Consider the following 14,768-nt stretch of genomic DNA (forward strand, 5'->3'; position numbering starts at 1 on the left):
AAATAAAGACTCTACACTTTTTTTTTGCCAGTGTATCTGCTTATTTTAATTAACCCTCAATTCTGAATTTACACACCTAACTCCAGTTGAGAGCTAGCACTAACTCAAACCAGATGGGCCTAATTGTTCCCCATTGCTTTAATATCTATGATTCTCTGTTTTGGTCTACGTTTGGTAAGTAATGGTAACAACATTCAAAACCATGTCTCCTATCAATGCTGTCACCAGAAATTAAGCGTAATGGTAGACCTGTAAAATTTTCAGATGCATATTCAATTGAACCACAAAAAAAAACTTAAAAGGTGCAGTTGCAGATTTTAACCTTCCAAAATTTGGCTACATCATATGCCATTGTACTTTAATGTTTATAAGGCTCTTAATTCAGCAAATCAGGTTGTTTCCACCATTTTCTACAATAGGCCTGTAAAGATAGCATCTTAGTATTGTATCACATGTGTTAAAGTAAAGTTTCGAAGGACAAAATTTACAATTGTACTTTAGGTCTTTAAGCTGCAAAAAGTTGAAAGGTTTGTATGCACTTCCCTTCTACAAAACTTTCCTTCCTGTTTCACACTTTGGGTCATGCATTCATCAATGTTTTCCATTATAAATTTCTGTCTGTATATGACCTTCAAACAACACCTAAAAATAGATGATCTGGCCAATTATTTAATTACTGTTTGCGGAATCTTGCTGTATACAAATTAGCTGCTACATTTTCTACATTAGAACAAGAGAACACTTCAAAAAAAAAAATTACCGGCTGCAATCACTTTGGGTTTCCAGGAGTTGTGAAAGGCACTATATAAATGCAAATTCTTACTTTTCTTTGCTATTTCTTTCTTTAACTGAAGTTCTAAAATGAAAAATAAGGCTATAAGCCAAAAAAAAACAAGTACATATGACTAAATTCACTAAATTCTCGTGTCTTTTAGTGTGTGGGGGAAAAAAAGCACTACTGATTTAAAAACTTGTAGGTTTTACTATTTTCAGAAAGTGTTTTCATATGAAAATGCACTAAAAAAAATTGAATTTTGAAAGCAGTTAGTCTCTATCACCTGTGTTTTGTTGACTGAAATGAAAATGTTAACAAGCTAGTTAATACAGAGTGGGAAGCTGCAAAAATGAAGTAGTATCCGGAACGTTAAATAAAATGCATGTGGACATATTAGATTGGTTGTTTCAGCGCTGTTTATTTCTGTCAGACCATAAAAATGTGTTTGGCAGTTAGTTTGTTTGAGGCCACCAGCTCTTCAGTGGTTCTGAGGTTTAGGCACAAATATGACATTCCATTGCCAAGACTGGGCTCAATCCTTTCTTCTCTCTTCACCACAGTGCCATACGTTACCATGTTCCAATATTTATTTCATTAAAAGAAATTGCTAATAAGGTGTGGTTTTCAAACAGTTCAAGGCATCTTTCCCCAGTATTCCTTTAAACTCAATTTGCAAGCCTTTTTAAAAAATAAATGGAATAAGTAGAATAATATAAAATGCTTAAGCATTAAAGATGCTTGGAAAGGCATGGGCTTTCCTTTGCGAATGGCTGGGCTGCACTGCACTTTCCCATTGAGATCAATGCTTGCCAGACTCTTCATTATGTTATAAAAACACAAAATGCCAGAAATACTCCACATCTGGCAGCATCTGTAGAGAGATAAACAGAATTAACATTTCTTAATAACTTGGAAAGTTAGAGATAGGTTTTAAACAAGTAAAAGGGGTGGGAGGGGCAGGTGGGAATAGGTGATGGGAATAAGAGCATAAAAGCTGATAGGGTGGAGGGCAGGTGAAATTAAAAGACAAAAGGTTTCATGGTGCAAGGGCAAAGGGAGTGACAATGGGACAATTAAGAAACAAATGATTTAACTAGAGAAGGTGTGAATGGTAGGGATCGTGAATAGTTGCTGAATATCTTGATTATGTTGGTTGAGCACTAGATGGTACTGCAGCGCAATTTTTTTTACATTTTCTTTTGTGTGCAGTTCTTCAAAAGCCAAATTTCTTCCTGCTTAGCTCTGTGCATATTCCTTCTTTCAAAGAAGCACTGCAGGAAAGCTGAGAATAAGTTCTCTTTGACGCTAAGCGCAATTACTTTTCTGTTCGTCTAGCTTGTACTTAATTCCAATCACTGTTTGATTTTCCAACCACCCCAGTGGTTATTCAGTTTGAGAGAGCTGCTGGCATGGTAACATCTGTACTTGTATATTTTTTTAAAGAGTTCTATAATTCTTGAAGGGAAATGTTGAACAGGTGCAGGCTGCGAAAGTGCTTTTTTTTTTAACTTTGCTATTTCTCCCCTCCTTGCACTTTTCTCTCTCACCTAATGACACATCCTGAGATATGATCCCACTATAACTAGAGAGGCCCTCCTGTATTTCACCCAGGTGACGATGCTTTATTTGTTTAATTGGCCCAAAATTGATAAAATCCAAAACGTTGGATGTAATTTGTGTTTAAAATTCCTTAGTAGAAATCAAATTTCTGCAATCTTATGCGCTGGTTTAAAAAAAATTGACCTAGAAGCGGGCCCTAGCCATAAAACTGACCGCAACCCCAGATAATGTATCATATATGCCATTGCCAAGGCTGCCTATTTCTACCTATGTTAACATTACCTGACTCTACCTCTGCCTATGTTGCTTTGATCCTTATCCATGCCTTTGTTACCTCTAGATTTGACTTCCAACACACACCTCGCTGAGCTCCCTTCTTACACCCTCTATAAACTCCACACCATTCAAAACTTGACTGCTTGTATCCTAAATTGCACTAAGTCCTGTTTACCTATCATCCCTGTGCTCACTGGTCTGTATTGGCCCCCAATCAAGCAATGCCTCGATTTTAAAACTCTCATTTTTGTTTTCATATCCCTCCATCTCATCCCTCCCTGTCTCTAATCTTTGCCAGTCCTGTTACCCTCCAATTCTAGGCTCTTTTGCATCTCTGATTTTAATCACTCTTTCATTGGTGGCTGTGTCTTCAAATGTTGAGGCCCTAACCTCTAGAATTCCTTTCAGAAACCTCTTTTTCCTCAAGAAGCTTCTTACACCTAACTCTTTGACTAAGCTTTTGATCATCTTTGATCCTTTGTCCTAATTTCCCTTATGTAACTCAGTATCAATTTAAAAAAAAATCCATCCCACAATGGGACATCTTGCTATGTTAAGGCTGCTGTTGTAATCATCTTTGGGAGTTTCCAGTAATCATGCCCATTTTAGGGCCTTTGAGGAGACTTCAAAAATTAAGCTGGATCTTTTGAGGTGCAAGGACACTAATAAGCACATGTAATAGCATTTGATTTTTTAAAAATTTACCATCATATAATAAGCAAATAGTTATTTTAGATATTTAAAATCAGGTTCCTCAGAGGTGGTGGAGTAGACAATGATTAATATGCTTATTTTTTGAATCAAACATTTTCAGTTTTATTAATCAAACTAACAAGTTATCACTATTAGTATATCAAGGATTGGAATTAAAAAACTTCCTAAACCATGGCCCATTGTTCTGGGCTCAGGGTTTCATTTTACAATTGGTGATATGCAAATAAGTGAGCAGAAATTTGAGATGGAAGGAAACACTTCTCAAAACTAGTGCCATTTGTGCCCAGATTGCAATTGCGCTTTAAGTGAATATTCTACCCCCAGCAGATTGTTCACTTGTGATGCGACGGTGCATTTGTCCCATCCTCACTTAATGTCTATATTGTACTTTTCAGCAAAGGCATTGGGCAACAATACAATTTGTGGATATGCTTTCCTGCATTGTTTCAATTGTTTAGTCAGAAGCGCACAGCCCAGGACAGTACAAAGTCATGTAGATCAACGAGTACATACATACTGGTATCTAAGGTTTTTTTTAAAAAAAAAAACTGATTTTCAGTAGTTCCTTGTCCTCAGACTCTCATTAAAGTGCTGAATGAATGATTGTTGAAGTATTGTTGTTGTTTTGTAGTAAATATTGCGTGATGAACATTGAATCTGTTTTTTGGCATTGTTAGTTGAGGAAGGAATATTTAAGATCTTGGGAAAACTCCCTGTCTTCAAATAGTATCATCCTCTCTAACTACCTGACCAGGCAGATAGAGCCTCAGTTTAATGTTTTATCTGAAAGTTGATCAGATACAACTGTGGCAAATTAAGTTCAATGTGTCGTAGTATGAGGTAATCAACTTTGGATCCAGGAAAGAAAATCGGAATATTTTCCTGATGGCAAGCGACTAGAAACTGTGGAGGAGTAAAGGGATTTGGGTAAAAGCAAAATGCTGCGGATGCTGGAAATCTGAAATAAAAGCAGAAAATGCTGGAAAGTCTCAGCCGGCCTGGCACATCTGTGGAGTGAGAAAGAGTTAAAGTTTTGGGTCTAATATGACTCTTCATTTGAGTCATATTAGACTTGAAACATTAATTCTGTTTCTCTCTCTCTCTCTCCACAGATGCTGCCAGACCTGCCGAATTTTTCCAGCATTTTCTATAACTACTTTCTGTATCCTGTCAGGTACATGGAATAAAAGAGCCAGGTATTCCCATTATTATGTAAATAATTTCTAATGAAAATACTATATGTGTACATCACTATTCTAATTTGCTCTCTTCTCACTTTTGTTGCAGCTCTGGTTGGCTTATCTTTCAGTGGTGCCATAGGCCTGACCTTCCTCATGTTAGGTTGTGCACTTGAACAATATGGGTAAGATTCTGACTTCCACTTTTTTTGATGATTGAAAACCATAGTTTTTAAAGAAAATATCTCTCTTTAACATATTGATTGGGCATATTTTTGAGTAGTTCTTTGCTTCTTTTATTGGACTATCTCTAACCAATCATACTGCTTGATCAATTATCACTACCACTGTTGGTCTTCTGCCCTCCTTTTTCCCAAATCTGCTTAGGGAAAACCAAACCATAAGTCTAATGTTTATTTTCTAAACATTAAAAGCACTGAAATAATAAGTATAGTTTCCCAATTAGATCAATATGATGTTGAAGGATCATGGTGCATTTCCCTGACTTTAGCACCCAGAAGTTAGGGAAGAGAAAAAAACAGCCAGAGGTACTGATTACTATTCACAAGTGATGTTATGTGGTAGTTTTAGGGAGACTGATTTTTTTTCCTTATTGGTGGGGGCATGCAGTCCTAGGATATAGAAACATTGGAAATGGGGCCTGGATTCTGCTAGTAATGAGAGAGCCTTTTGGGACCTAGCAATACCTTGAGAGAAGATCCAAGGCCTGAGAGCCTGGGCAAGGGGAATTCTGGGAACAGGCCAGTAGCTGGCATTACACCTGTAGACATTGGGAAGGGTGATCCAAGGGTCTCGCAGCATTGGGATTGGAAAACACTGTGAATGCACGGGCACCTTGGAGTTTCGGGAGGCAATTCTAGGCTCCAAAAGAACTGAGGGGAGAAGGTTGGGAGCATTATAGGGGATGGAGTATGGCAGTATTAATGGGCTACAGGGAGTTGGCATTATTTGGGGAGTGGTGGAAATAGGTGGGTTGAGTCAAGATCTAGCAGTGTTGTAAAGGACAGGGTTCCAGGAAAATGGAACCCAAACTACCAGTGCTTCACTATCTTCCTAACTATCAAATTCTTCCATGACCAGTTTGTAGATCCTATTACATACCTCACTGCTTTCCCCATTCTTTGTCAGTTCCTGTTGTTCTATCTCTCGTTCCTTTTGGTTTGTACTCTCTTCCGTTCTCTCAATCTTGCTCCTTTCCATTGCCCTTACATATGAATCCCACCCCCTTCCATTTTCTGGGTTTATAATTTCATGACATTCCTTTTAAATCTAAACAAAAATAATTCGTGGGCTCTCTGCACATTAGAAGCTACATTACACAAGAGACTTCTGTCATAGAATTAGAATTCCAAAGGGTTGTATAGGAGATTATTCTTAAATAAATGGGTTCTAGGAAATCACCAATTGGGAAGTGAAACATTATCATTTCCATTTCTTGTTAACATATTTTTTGCATCCTCACAAAATGAAAATTTATTTCCGTATTCCACCTTCCTGACTGTAACCTTTCCCCTATTGTCTACAAGTTGTAAATCTCAAGCTTCTTCCCTAAATTCCTTATCAATTTCACTATTTTTCAACTTTATTTACATAATGGCTTTTAACTTGGGTTCCTCTGTTAAAAGGCTTTGAAGTTTGTTATGCTAACAGTTTTATGAAATGGCAGTTTGGCAACATCAAATCATGCTTTCATCAGAGATGCACATGTTTGTTTCAGTAGAGTTTTTATTATAGGCTTTTAACAATCATCTTACCATTTTAATTAATTTCCCCTTTCATTTTTAATCCCTCCACAGTGTTTACTGGCCCCTGTTTGTGCTGATATTTTACTTTCTGTCACCTATTCCGAGCTTTATTGCACGAAGATTGGGGGATGACACTGATGCAGCGAGCAGCGCCTGTCGTGAGCTTGCATATTTCTTCACCACAGGGATTGTTGTTTCTGCCTTTGGGCTCCCAATAATTCTTGCTCGAGTTTCCGTGGTAAGTTTTACTTCAAACACCTGCCAACAAATGCTGCCTTATTCTGTTTTATCAACTACTGGTGATTTTCTGGATGTCAGAAGTGGAGTACTTGGGGTGTTAAATATTTTTTTAAAATGTGGAATTAGAAGAGAGTCTGTAAAGGCTTGAATTTCTACCAGGAATATCAGAAGGAAAAAAACATTCGATGTAACATAGAGCTGAAGGATGCTCTAATAACTAGTGACCAAAATCATACCTATTACATTCTCTTATCCAAAATGAACTATTTCCTCAGGCAAGAAAGGGAATACAAATTAATTATTCATAGGCCTTTACTAATTCATGAGCAACCAGGTGTGCTGCAGATGCAAATAGTCACAGGGGAATTTGGTGTTGCGGTGAAGAAGATCTGAGTCAAACAAGGGTAGGATTATTTACTAAATATTCCTGTTCAGGATAGATTGGGAAGGAAAGAAAAGAAGAGGGGTGACTGTAATGATTAAGAAGAATAATACTGTGCTACAGAGAGAAGATATCCTGGAGTGTCAAGAAATTAATCTATTTAGTATTAGGTTAGCATTAAGAAGCAATAGAGGTACCATGACTCGGTGCATTCTATATGTCATTGACTGGTTTGAAAGACATAGAGGAACAGATTTGCAGAGAAATTACAGAGAGGTGAAGAATTCTAGTGTAGTTATTATCCTCATAGAGACTTGGACAGTAATAATGTGAATGACTAGCAGGGGGAAGTGTTTCTGATGTTTGTTCAAGAAAATTTTCTTGATATGTATGTTTCCAACCCAAAGACGAAGGAAGAGGCATTGCTGGATCTGATTCTGGGAATGAGATAGATTGAGTTGATCAAGTATCAGTTTGGAACTTTCGGGGAACACTGACAATAGCGGCATAAAGTTTAGGTTAGTTATGGAAAAGGACCAGGAGCAATCTAAACTAAAAATAGCTCAGTGAGAACAGGTAAATTTGAAGCAAAGATTGGCAGGTAAAATTGTAACAGAACAATGGGCTACCTTTGAAGAGATGATAATGGTTTGGATACATTTGTGGAACATTCCTGTGAGGGGGAAGAATAGGGAAACCAAAGCCAGATTTCCCTGGATGGCAAAAGAGATAGAAATTATGATAAAGCAGAAAAAATGTTCCAATGACAGTAACCAGGCTGATAACATAAGTAGGTGTATATAGAAAGTTCAGAGGAGAAGGAAAGAGGAGGTAAACTCAGAGTATGAGAAAAGACTGACAGCTAACATATTAGGGAATCCAGAAACCTTCTATAGGCATTAAAAATAGAAAAAGGAAGGGTAGGATTGATTAGGGATGAAAAAGGAGATTTGCACATCAAGGCAGAGGGCATGGCTGAGGTAGTAAATAAGTGGTCTGCATCTGTCTTTACCAAGGAAGAACATGCTACCAAATTAGTGAAAGAGGAGGCAACTGAAATACTGAATAGGCTATAAATGATAAGCAGGTACTGGAAAGGCTGGCTGCCCTTTAAAAGTTGATAAGTCACCAGGACCTAATGGGATGCATCATCTGAGTTTAAATTGTTCTGATTGTTTGAAGTTTGTCATTCTTGCATTTGCCCAGATGAGCGCAAGATGAAAAGTTTCGATGAAGTGTCTCTCTCCTCAGCAATACTGAGGAAAGTAGGTTGAAATTGCAGAGCTACTGGCCATAAATCTTCCAATCCTCCTTAGAAGTGGGTGGTGTGGGCCGTAGTACCTGAGGACTTTGTTCAAAAAAGGATAAACCCCATCAACTTTAGGCCTGTCAGTTTAATCTCGCTGGTGGGAAAACATTTAGAAATGATAATCTGGGACAAAGTTAACACTCACTTGGATAAGCGTGGATTAATTAAAGAAATCCAGCACGGATTAGTTAAAGGCAAACCTTTAACTAACTAGACTTGAGTTTCTTGATGAAGTAACAGAAAATTTATGAAAGTGAATGCAGTTGATATAGTGTACATAGACTTCCAAAAGGTGTTTGATCAAGTGCCGCACAACAATCTTTAAGCCCGTGGAGTAAAAGGGACAGTAGCAGCATAAGTATGAGGTTGGCTAAGTGATAGGGAATAGAGCATAATGATGAATGGTTGTTTTTCAGACTGGAGGGAGGTACACTGTGGTGTTCCTCAGGGATTGGTATTAGGAGAACTGTTTTTTCTTGATATGCTAATGACTTAGATTTGGGTGTGCAGGGCACAATTTTAAAATTTGCACAGGATACAAGACAAAGTATTGTGAGCAATGAGGATAGTGATAAACTTCAAGAGGACATGCACAGGCTGATGGAATGGATGGACACATGGCAGATGAAATTTAATGCAGAGAAGTGGTACGTTTTGGTTGGAATAAAGGAGAGGCAATATTAAATAAAGACCTCATTCTATAGGGAGTTCAGGAACAGAGGCACTTAGGGGCATATGTGCACAAATCATATAGGTGGCAAGGGAGGTTCAGAAAGTGGTTACAGAGGTATACGAGATCCTGAACTTTATAAGTAAAGACATAGAAGATAAATGCTGCGTGATGAACCTTTACAAAGTACCGGTTCAGCCTCAGTTTTTTTTGGGAGTATTGTGTCCAATCCTGGACACCACCCTTTCTGGAGGATCTGAAGGCCATAGGGAGGGTACAACAAATATTTACAAGAATGATTCCTTGGATAAAGGACTTCAGTTACATGAATAGATTGGAGAAGCTGGGCTTATTCTCCTTAGAGAAGAGAAGGTTGAGAGCGGATTTGATAGAGGGTTTCAAAGTCAAAACACGCCTAAACAAATTAGATAGAAAGAAACTGTTCTCATCAGTGGAAGTCTTGAGAGCCAGTCAAGACCAATTTAAGGTGATTGGCAAATGAACCTGAGGGGACTTGAGAAAAAATGTCTTTTCCTCAGCAAATGGATGTCGTTGCACTGCCTGACATGTAGTGGAAGTAGATACAACTTGGGCTATGAAAAGGGAATTAAATAAACATCTAAAGAGAAATCATTTGCAGGGCGAAGGGGATAGGGCAGGGATGTTGGACTAAATAAGCTGCTCTTGCAGAGAGTTGGCATGGCCTTCTCCTGTGGTGTAATCTTTCTATAATTCAATGGTTTAACTTTCATGCCACCATAGTGGGTTGTAGTGATTTTATTTTTTGTTTTACTTCCCTATGGCATGGATTCTGATTTTCATTTGAGGCTGGCAAATTGGCACATGAGCTGATATGGTCACAGACCCACACTTGCTGTCTTACGCTTGAAGAATGACCAAGTAGTCAAGATAATGAAGGGTGTCAGATGTACCTGGAATTGTATGGCAAGGACTGTTTGTCCAGCTTTTTTTGGTTTTAATTAATTTGTGTAAAGCTTTAATATTTTTAATTTTTGGCTTTGACTAATTCCATTACATCATTCATTTCCTTGCCTGTGGAACTTTACAGCGTATGATCCTTGAAGTTACATACAAACACATGAATTAGGAGCAGGAGTAGGCCATTCTGCCCCTGAAGCCTGCTCTGTCACTCAATAAGATCATGGCTGGTCTGATTGTGGCTTCAACTCCACTTTCCATCTACCCCAGATAACCTTAGATTCTTGACTAACAAAGGAGTCAGTCTAACCCTACCTTAAAACTATTGATTGACCCGTCTTCACCGCTCCCTGTGGAAGAGTTCCAAAGACTCACGCCCCTTGGCGATGAGAAGAAATTTTGTTCTCTGTCTTAAATGGGAAACCTCTTATTTTTATATGGTGTCCCCTAGTTCTAGTCTCTCCCACAAGGGGGCACATCCTTTCAGCATCCGCCCTGTCAAGTCCCCTCAGGATCTTGCATGTTTCAATAAGATCACCTCTCATTCTTCTAAACTCCAAAGGATACAAGCCCTGCCTGTCCAACCTTTTCTCATTACCCACGCAGCCCCCCCATCCTAAGTATCAGTTGAGTAAACTTTCTCTGAACTGCTAACGTATTTATATCCTTTCTTAAACATGTTGACCAAAACTGTACACAATTCCACAGATGTGGTCACACCAACACCCTGTGCAACTGTAGCAAAACATTCCTACTTTTATGTCCCATTCCCCTTGCAATAAACAACATTCCATTTGCCTTCCTAATCGCTTGCAGTAGACTACAAGATGTAGGAGCAGAAGTAGGCCATTTGGCCCATTGTGTCTGCTCTGCCATTCAATGAGTTCATGGCTGATCCAATAATCCTAAACTCCATTTTCTTACCTTTTCCCCATAATCCTTGATTCTTTACTGATTAAAAATCTGTCTATCTCAGGCTTGAATATACTTAACGACCCAACTTTTACAGCCCTCTGCGGTAAAGAATTCCACAAATTAACTACCCTCTGAGAGAAGAAATTCCTCCTCATCTCTGTTTTAAATGGGTGACCCCTTACTCTGAGACTACACCCTCTGGTTTTAGACTCCCCCACAAAGTGAAGCCATCTCTCAGCATCCACCCTCTCAAGCCCCCTAAGAATCTTATATGTTTCAATAAGGTCGCCTCTCATTCTTCTAAATGCCAATGAGTACAGGCCCAACCTACTAAACCTCTCCTCATAAGAAAATCCCTCCATAACCGGAATCAACCTAGTGAACCTTCTCTGGACTGCCTCCAGTGCCAGTATATCTTTCCTTAGATAAGGGGACTAAAACTGTTCACAGTATTCTAGGTGTGGTCTAACTAATGCCTTGTATAGTTGCAGCAAGACTTCCCTATTTTTATACTCCATTCCCTTTGAAATAAAGGCCAACATTCCATTTGCCTTCTCTATTACCTGTTGAACTTGAATATTTCCCTTTGCTCATATTTTATACACCTCTGTTCTGCCAACTGCCAATAGAAAATTTGGCTAAAGTCTCACATGCAAAAGACAAAAGGATAAAAATGGAAGGGTTGAAAACCTCACCACCTGGATTAAGGAGAAAAATCAAATGTGCATAACCAGTTGTTTGGACTACTATATACTGTAATTCATATGTTGATACAAATTGTCATTATCCAACAATGTTCTTCCTTTCTTTCAATCCATAGATTATCATCTGGGTAATATGTTTCATCTGGGCAACCCTTTTTGATTGGCTTAAAAATTATAGTTTTATATATTTATTTAGTTGTTTCAATGTTGATGCTTCATTGGAATTGTTCCATTCATTGTGGAGAGTGACACAGGGGGTATAAAAGTACAGACCCCAGCCAGAATATAATGATAGCCTTGTGAGCAGCATATAAAATACTTCAGTTTAATTGAATGTGCACATTGTACAAGGGGGCAATGTTCTAATTTTTCTAAGACTACTATATTGAGACTTCTATCCTATGTTTCATGTTTCAGATCCAGTGGGGAGCCTGTGGACTCGTGCTTGCAGGCAATGCAGTAATCTTCCTCACCATTTTGGGCTTTTTCTTAGTATTTGGTAGAGGCGATGACTTTAGCTGGGAACAGTGGTAGTATTGTGATGGAACATGGATATGACAACCCTTTGATTAGCATTGAAACTGAATTGTATTACTAAACTCCAAGCTTAAAGTGCAGTATACAACACAATATTTTTCAATGCTGCATTTGCAGTTAACCCTAAACATTAAGAACCAAGGATCATTTTTGTATTTTAGTGCTTTCTTTACCTGGGTCTTTACTAAGCTGTCACATCTCCAAAATGGCAATTTTATTTGAACTGAAAATGGGAATATGCAAATAGTTGAAAGTATAGACCAGTGAACAAAATTACTTACATGTAACATGATTCCATCAGCTCCACAGAATTTTATTTTTTTGTATGTTGTGGCAATAATGTTACTTTGGCAGAAGAAAATAGTCCCAAGAGCCACTTCTAAATCTTTACCCCACATCAAATCTCTTTTTAAAATTAAAATTTATTTAATGCATTATATAAATAAAAAACTTGATGGAGTCCTGACAGGTGATCTCTATAGCACTCATGCTATTGTAACTGATTTGTGATTTATAAGACTGGCCCACTCTGGAAGTACAGGAATGTATAACTCCTATGAAACAGTTATTTGTGCTGCCTCTGTTTAAGAAAAGAAACGTATAGTGAATGGCATTGACATGGTAACGCACTTTGCACAGATACCATTTCTAACCTTAACATGTATCCTGGTGCCAAAACCTTTTCAGTGCATTTTATGTGAACATATACATCATTTCCGATTAATAGAATGTTAGTGTTCACTCCTTTGGAAACTTCAGTCTTTACTGTTATGACATGCTTCTGTAAAGATTCGTAATGCTTTAAGAACCAGATTGTATTCATCTTAGATCCCCAGATCTTTTTCTTTAGCTGTTACACACTGGTCAAAGGGTTTGAAATATTATGAAATGGAAGCACTATTCTTTTTACAAAAAACTTCTGGACGTTTTTGGTATTGTATTAAAAACAGAATGTTCTACCTGTTCTGAAACTGACTCATATTTTGAAGAGGGGATTATTTGACCAAGTGCAGACTTTTATCTTTGCATCTGTGTATTTACATTAAGTTTTGAGAGTGGAATTTCAGCATGAGAAATGTGCTGTGTTCAGCTCATGCAGATGTGCATAATTAAAGCATCTGAAATTTATGTGCAGGAATTATGAAAAATGGAAACAATTCATTTGTACTGCTTGCAAACAGTGATAATTTGGCAATAAATTATGGGGAGTAATTGCCCCAGCATTTGGTTAATGTGTCCCCTTGACAAATGGTTTAATTTCAGCATTAAGCTCAGCCCAAAGAGCTACATATAAATGTGACTTTGCCATGCTTGTACTATTGCATGTTTGCTCAAAGCATTGCTACCATGCTTTGCCATTTGATGGAAATGGAATAACATTTACTATGCTTTTTTTCAGCTTTACCTTTTAAAATGGAACAAAAAAAAAATTAAAATTAAATCATGTGGGCACCTCGACAATTACTGCATTTATTTTCGCAATTTCCAGAGTGACCTGGTAACTTGTAGCCAAGGCCACGTAATGCCCTTTTTAAGAGGAAGCTTTGATTGCACAGTTGCACAATACAGTATAACATCTAAGTACAGCATAGCATCTAATTAAATTAAAGGCTAGAGTTTGGTAAAATTAGATGAATGCCTAAAACTGTATGTTTGCGTTATATTTCTCTTATTTAATGGAGGCATTGAATTAATGCCACCATTAAAAAAAAACAGAATTGTGATCAAAGTATACACTTTGTTCATGCATTAATATTATCAACAGTAATTTCAGGCCTTGCCATTTAAAATACAACCAAAATCTAATTGGGATAAAATACTCTGATGTCAGTTATATTTTCTATTATGCCTTTTACTTTGCTTATTTAATGTCTTAAATCAGCCCTTTTTTCTGAGAGAGTTGAATTATAAGCCAAACTTTATCAGCTATTAATGTCAATTGCACAGTAACATTTGGAAATGAAATGATACATATCTTAAATAATGTCGGTCTTCAGTAATTGCTTATATAAAAAGTAAAACCCAGAATGTAATCTCACTTATTTTGTATGCTGACAACAGAATTCTACATAGTTCCTTGCCTTCAGATTGTTTTAACTAAATATTGCACTAAGTTGGAAACAAACCTGTTTAATTGTGCAGTTGATATAAATAAAGCATTCTAGAAGGCATATTGATTATTGATCGTGTCAAAATTATTTGACAAATTAAGTTTTTTTTTAAAGTTGAAAACTATTTTTTGGGATGAGGATTTTTTTTAAATAGTGTCCCTTAGGTTGAAGTTTATTATAACTGTGGGAACATTATAACCTTCAAACATCACAAACTACTTTTAAACTTTTGTATGTGAACTGTTTACTGAATGTTATTGTCAATAAGTTTTCAATACTTTTTCACTGTATACAATGTAAATTAACAAACTATGTAAAACAATGAAATAGGTTGATGTCTGTAGTTTATTTCTAAATAGTTTTGAGTTTAAACTTAAATGTATGTGAATAAAATGTAAACATGGACTCTCTTTTGTTATTTGTTGAATTGTTTGTATATATAAGTAAAGGATGTTAATGATGGGAAATGAAACGTCTTCCCATTTCAACATTTGAGATATCAGGCACTCCAGAGTCAGATATGTGGTTGGATGCAGATTAAATATCTATTTATTTTGTTCTAACAACATACCTTAACCTCACCTGCCCCATCAACAGTGTCACATTTCTGATTACCACATCATTTGCTCTTTTATCAATTTTATTACCAGTTCCATGCTGTGGATTCTTGCTCACTAGGAATCAGATTGACA

At 37.2% G+C, this 14,768-nt stretch overlaps 1 protein-coding gene across 2 annotated transcripts in view; it reads left to right on the top strand.

Annotated features, from left to right (window-relative positions):
- The window catches only part of LOC121289195 (leptin receptor gene-related protein), a 32,382-nt gene extending 17,901 nt beyond the window's left edge, over nucleotides 1–14,481 (top strand). For both annotated transcript variants that reach the window (XM_041208390.1, XM_041208389.1), the window contains 3 exons: nucleotides 4,613–4,688; nucleotides 6,321–6,507; nucleotides 11,846–14,481. In XM_041208390.1, coding sequence (XP_041064324.1) covers nucleotides 4,613–4,688; nucleotides 6,321–6,507; nucleotides 11,846–11,962 — 380 coding nt within the window. In that variant the 3' untranslated portion in view covers nucleotides 11,963–14,481. The remainder of the gene's footprint in view (nucleotides 1–4,612; nucleotides 4,689–6,320; nucleotides 6,508–11,845) is intronic.
- Nucleotides 14,482–14,768: the final 287 nt, after the last annotated feature.

The sequence above is a fragment of the Carcharodon carcharias genome, chromosome 16 (genome assembly GCF_017639515.1).
Source record: "Carcharodon carcharias isolate sCarCar2 chromosome 16, sCarCar2.pri, whole genome shotgun sequence".
NCBI lineage: Eukaryota > Metazoa > Chordata > Chondrichthyes > Lamniformes > Lamnidae > Carcharodon > Carcharodon carcharias.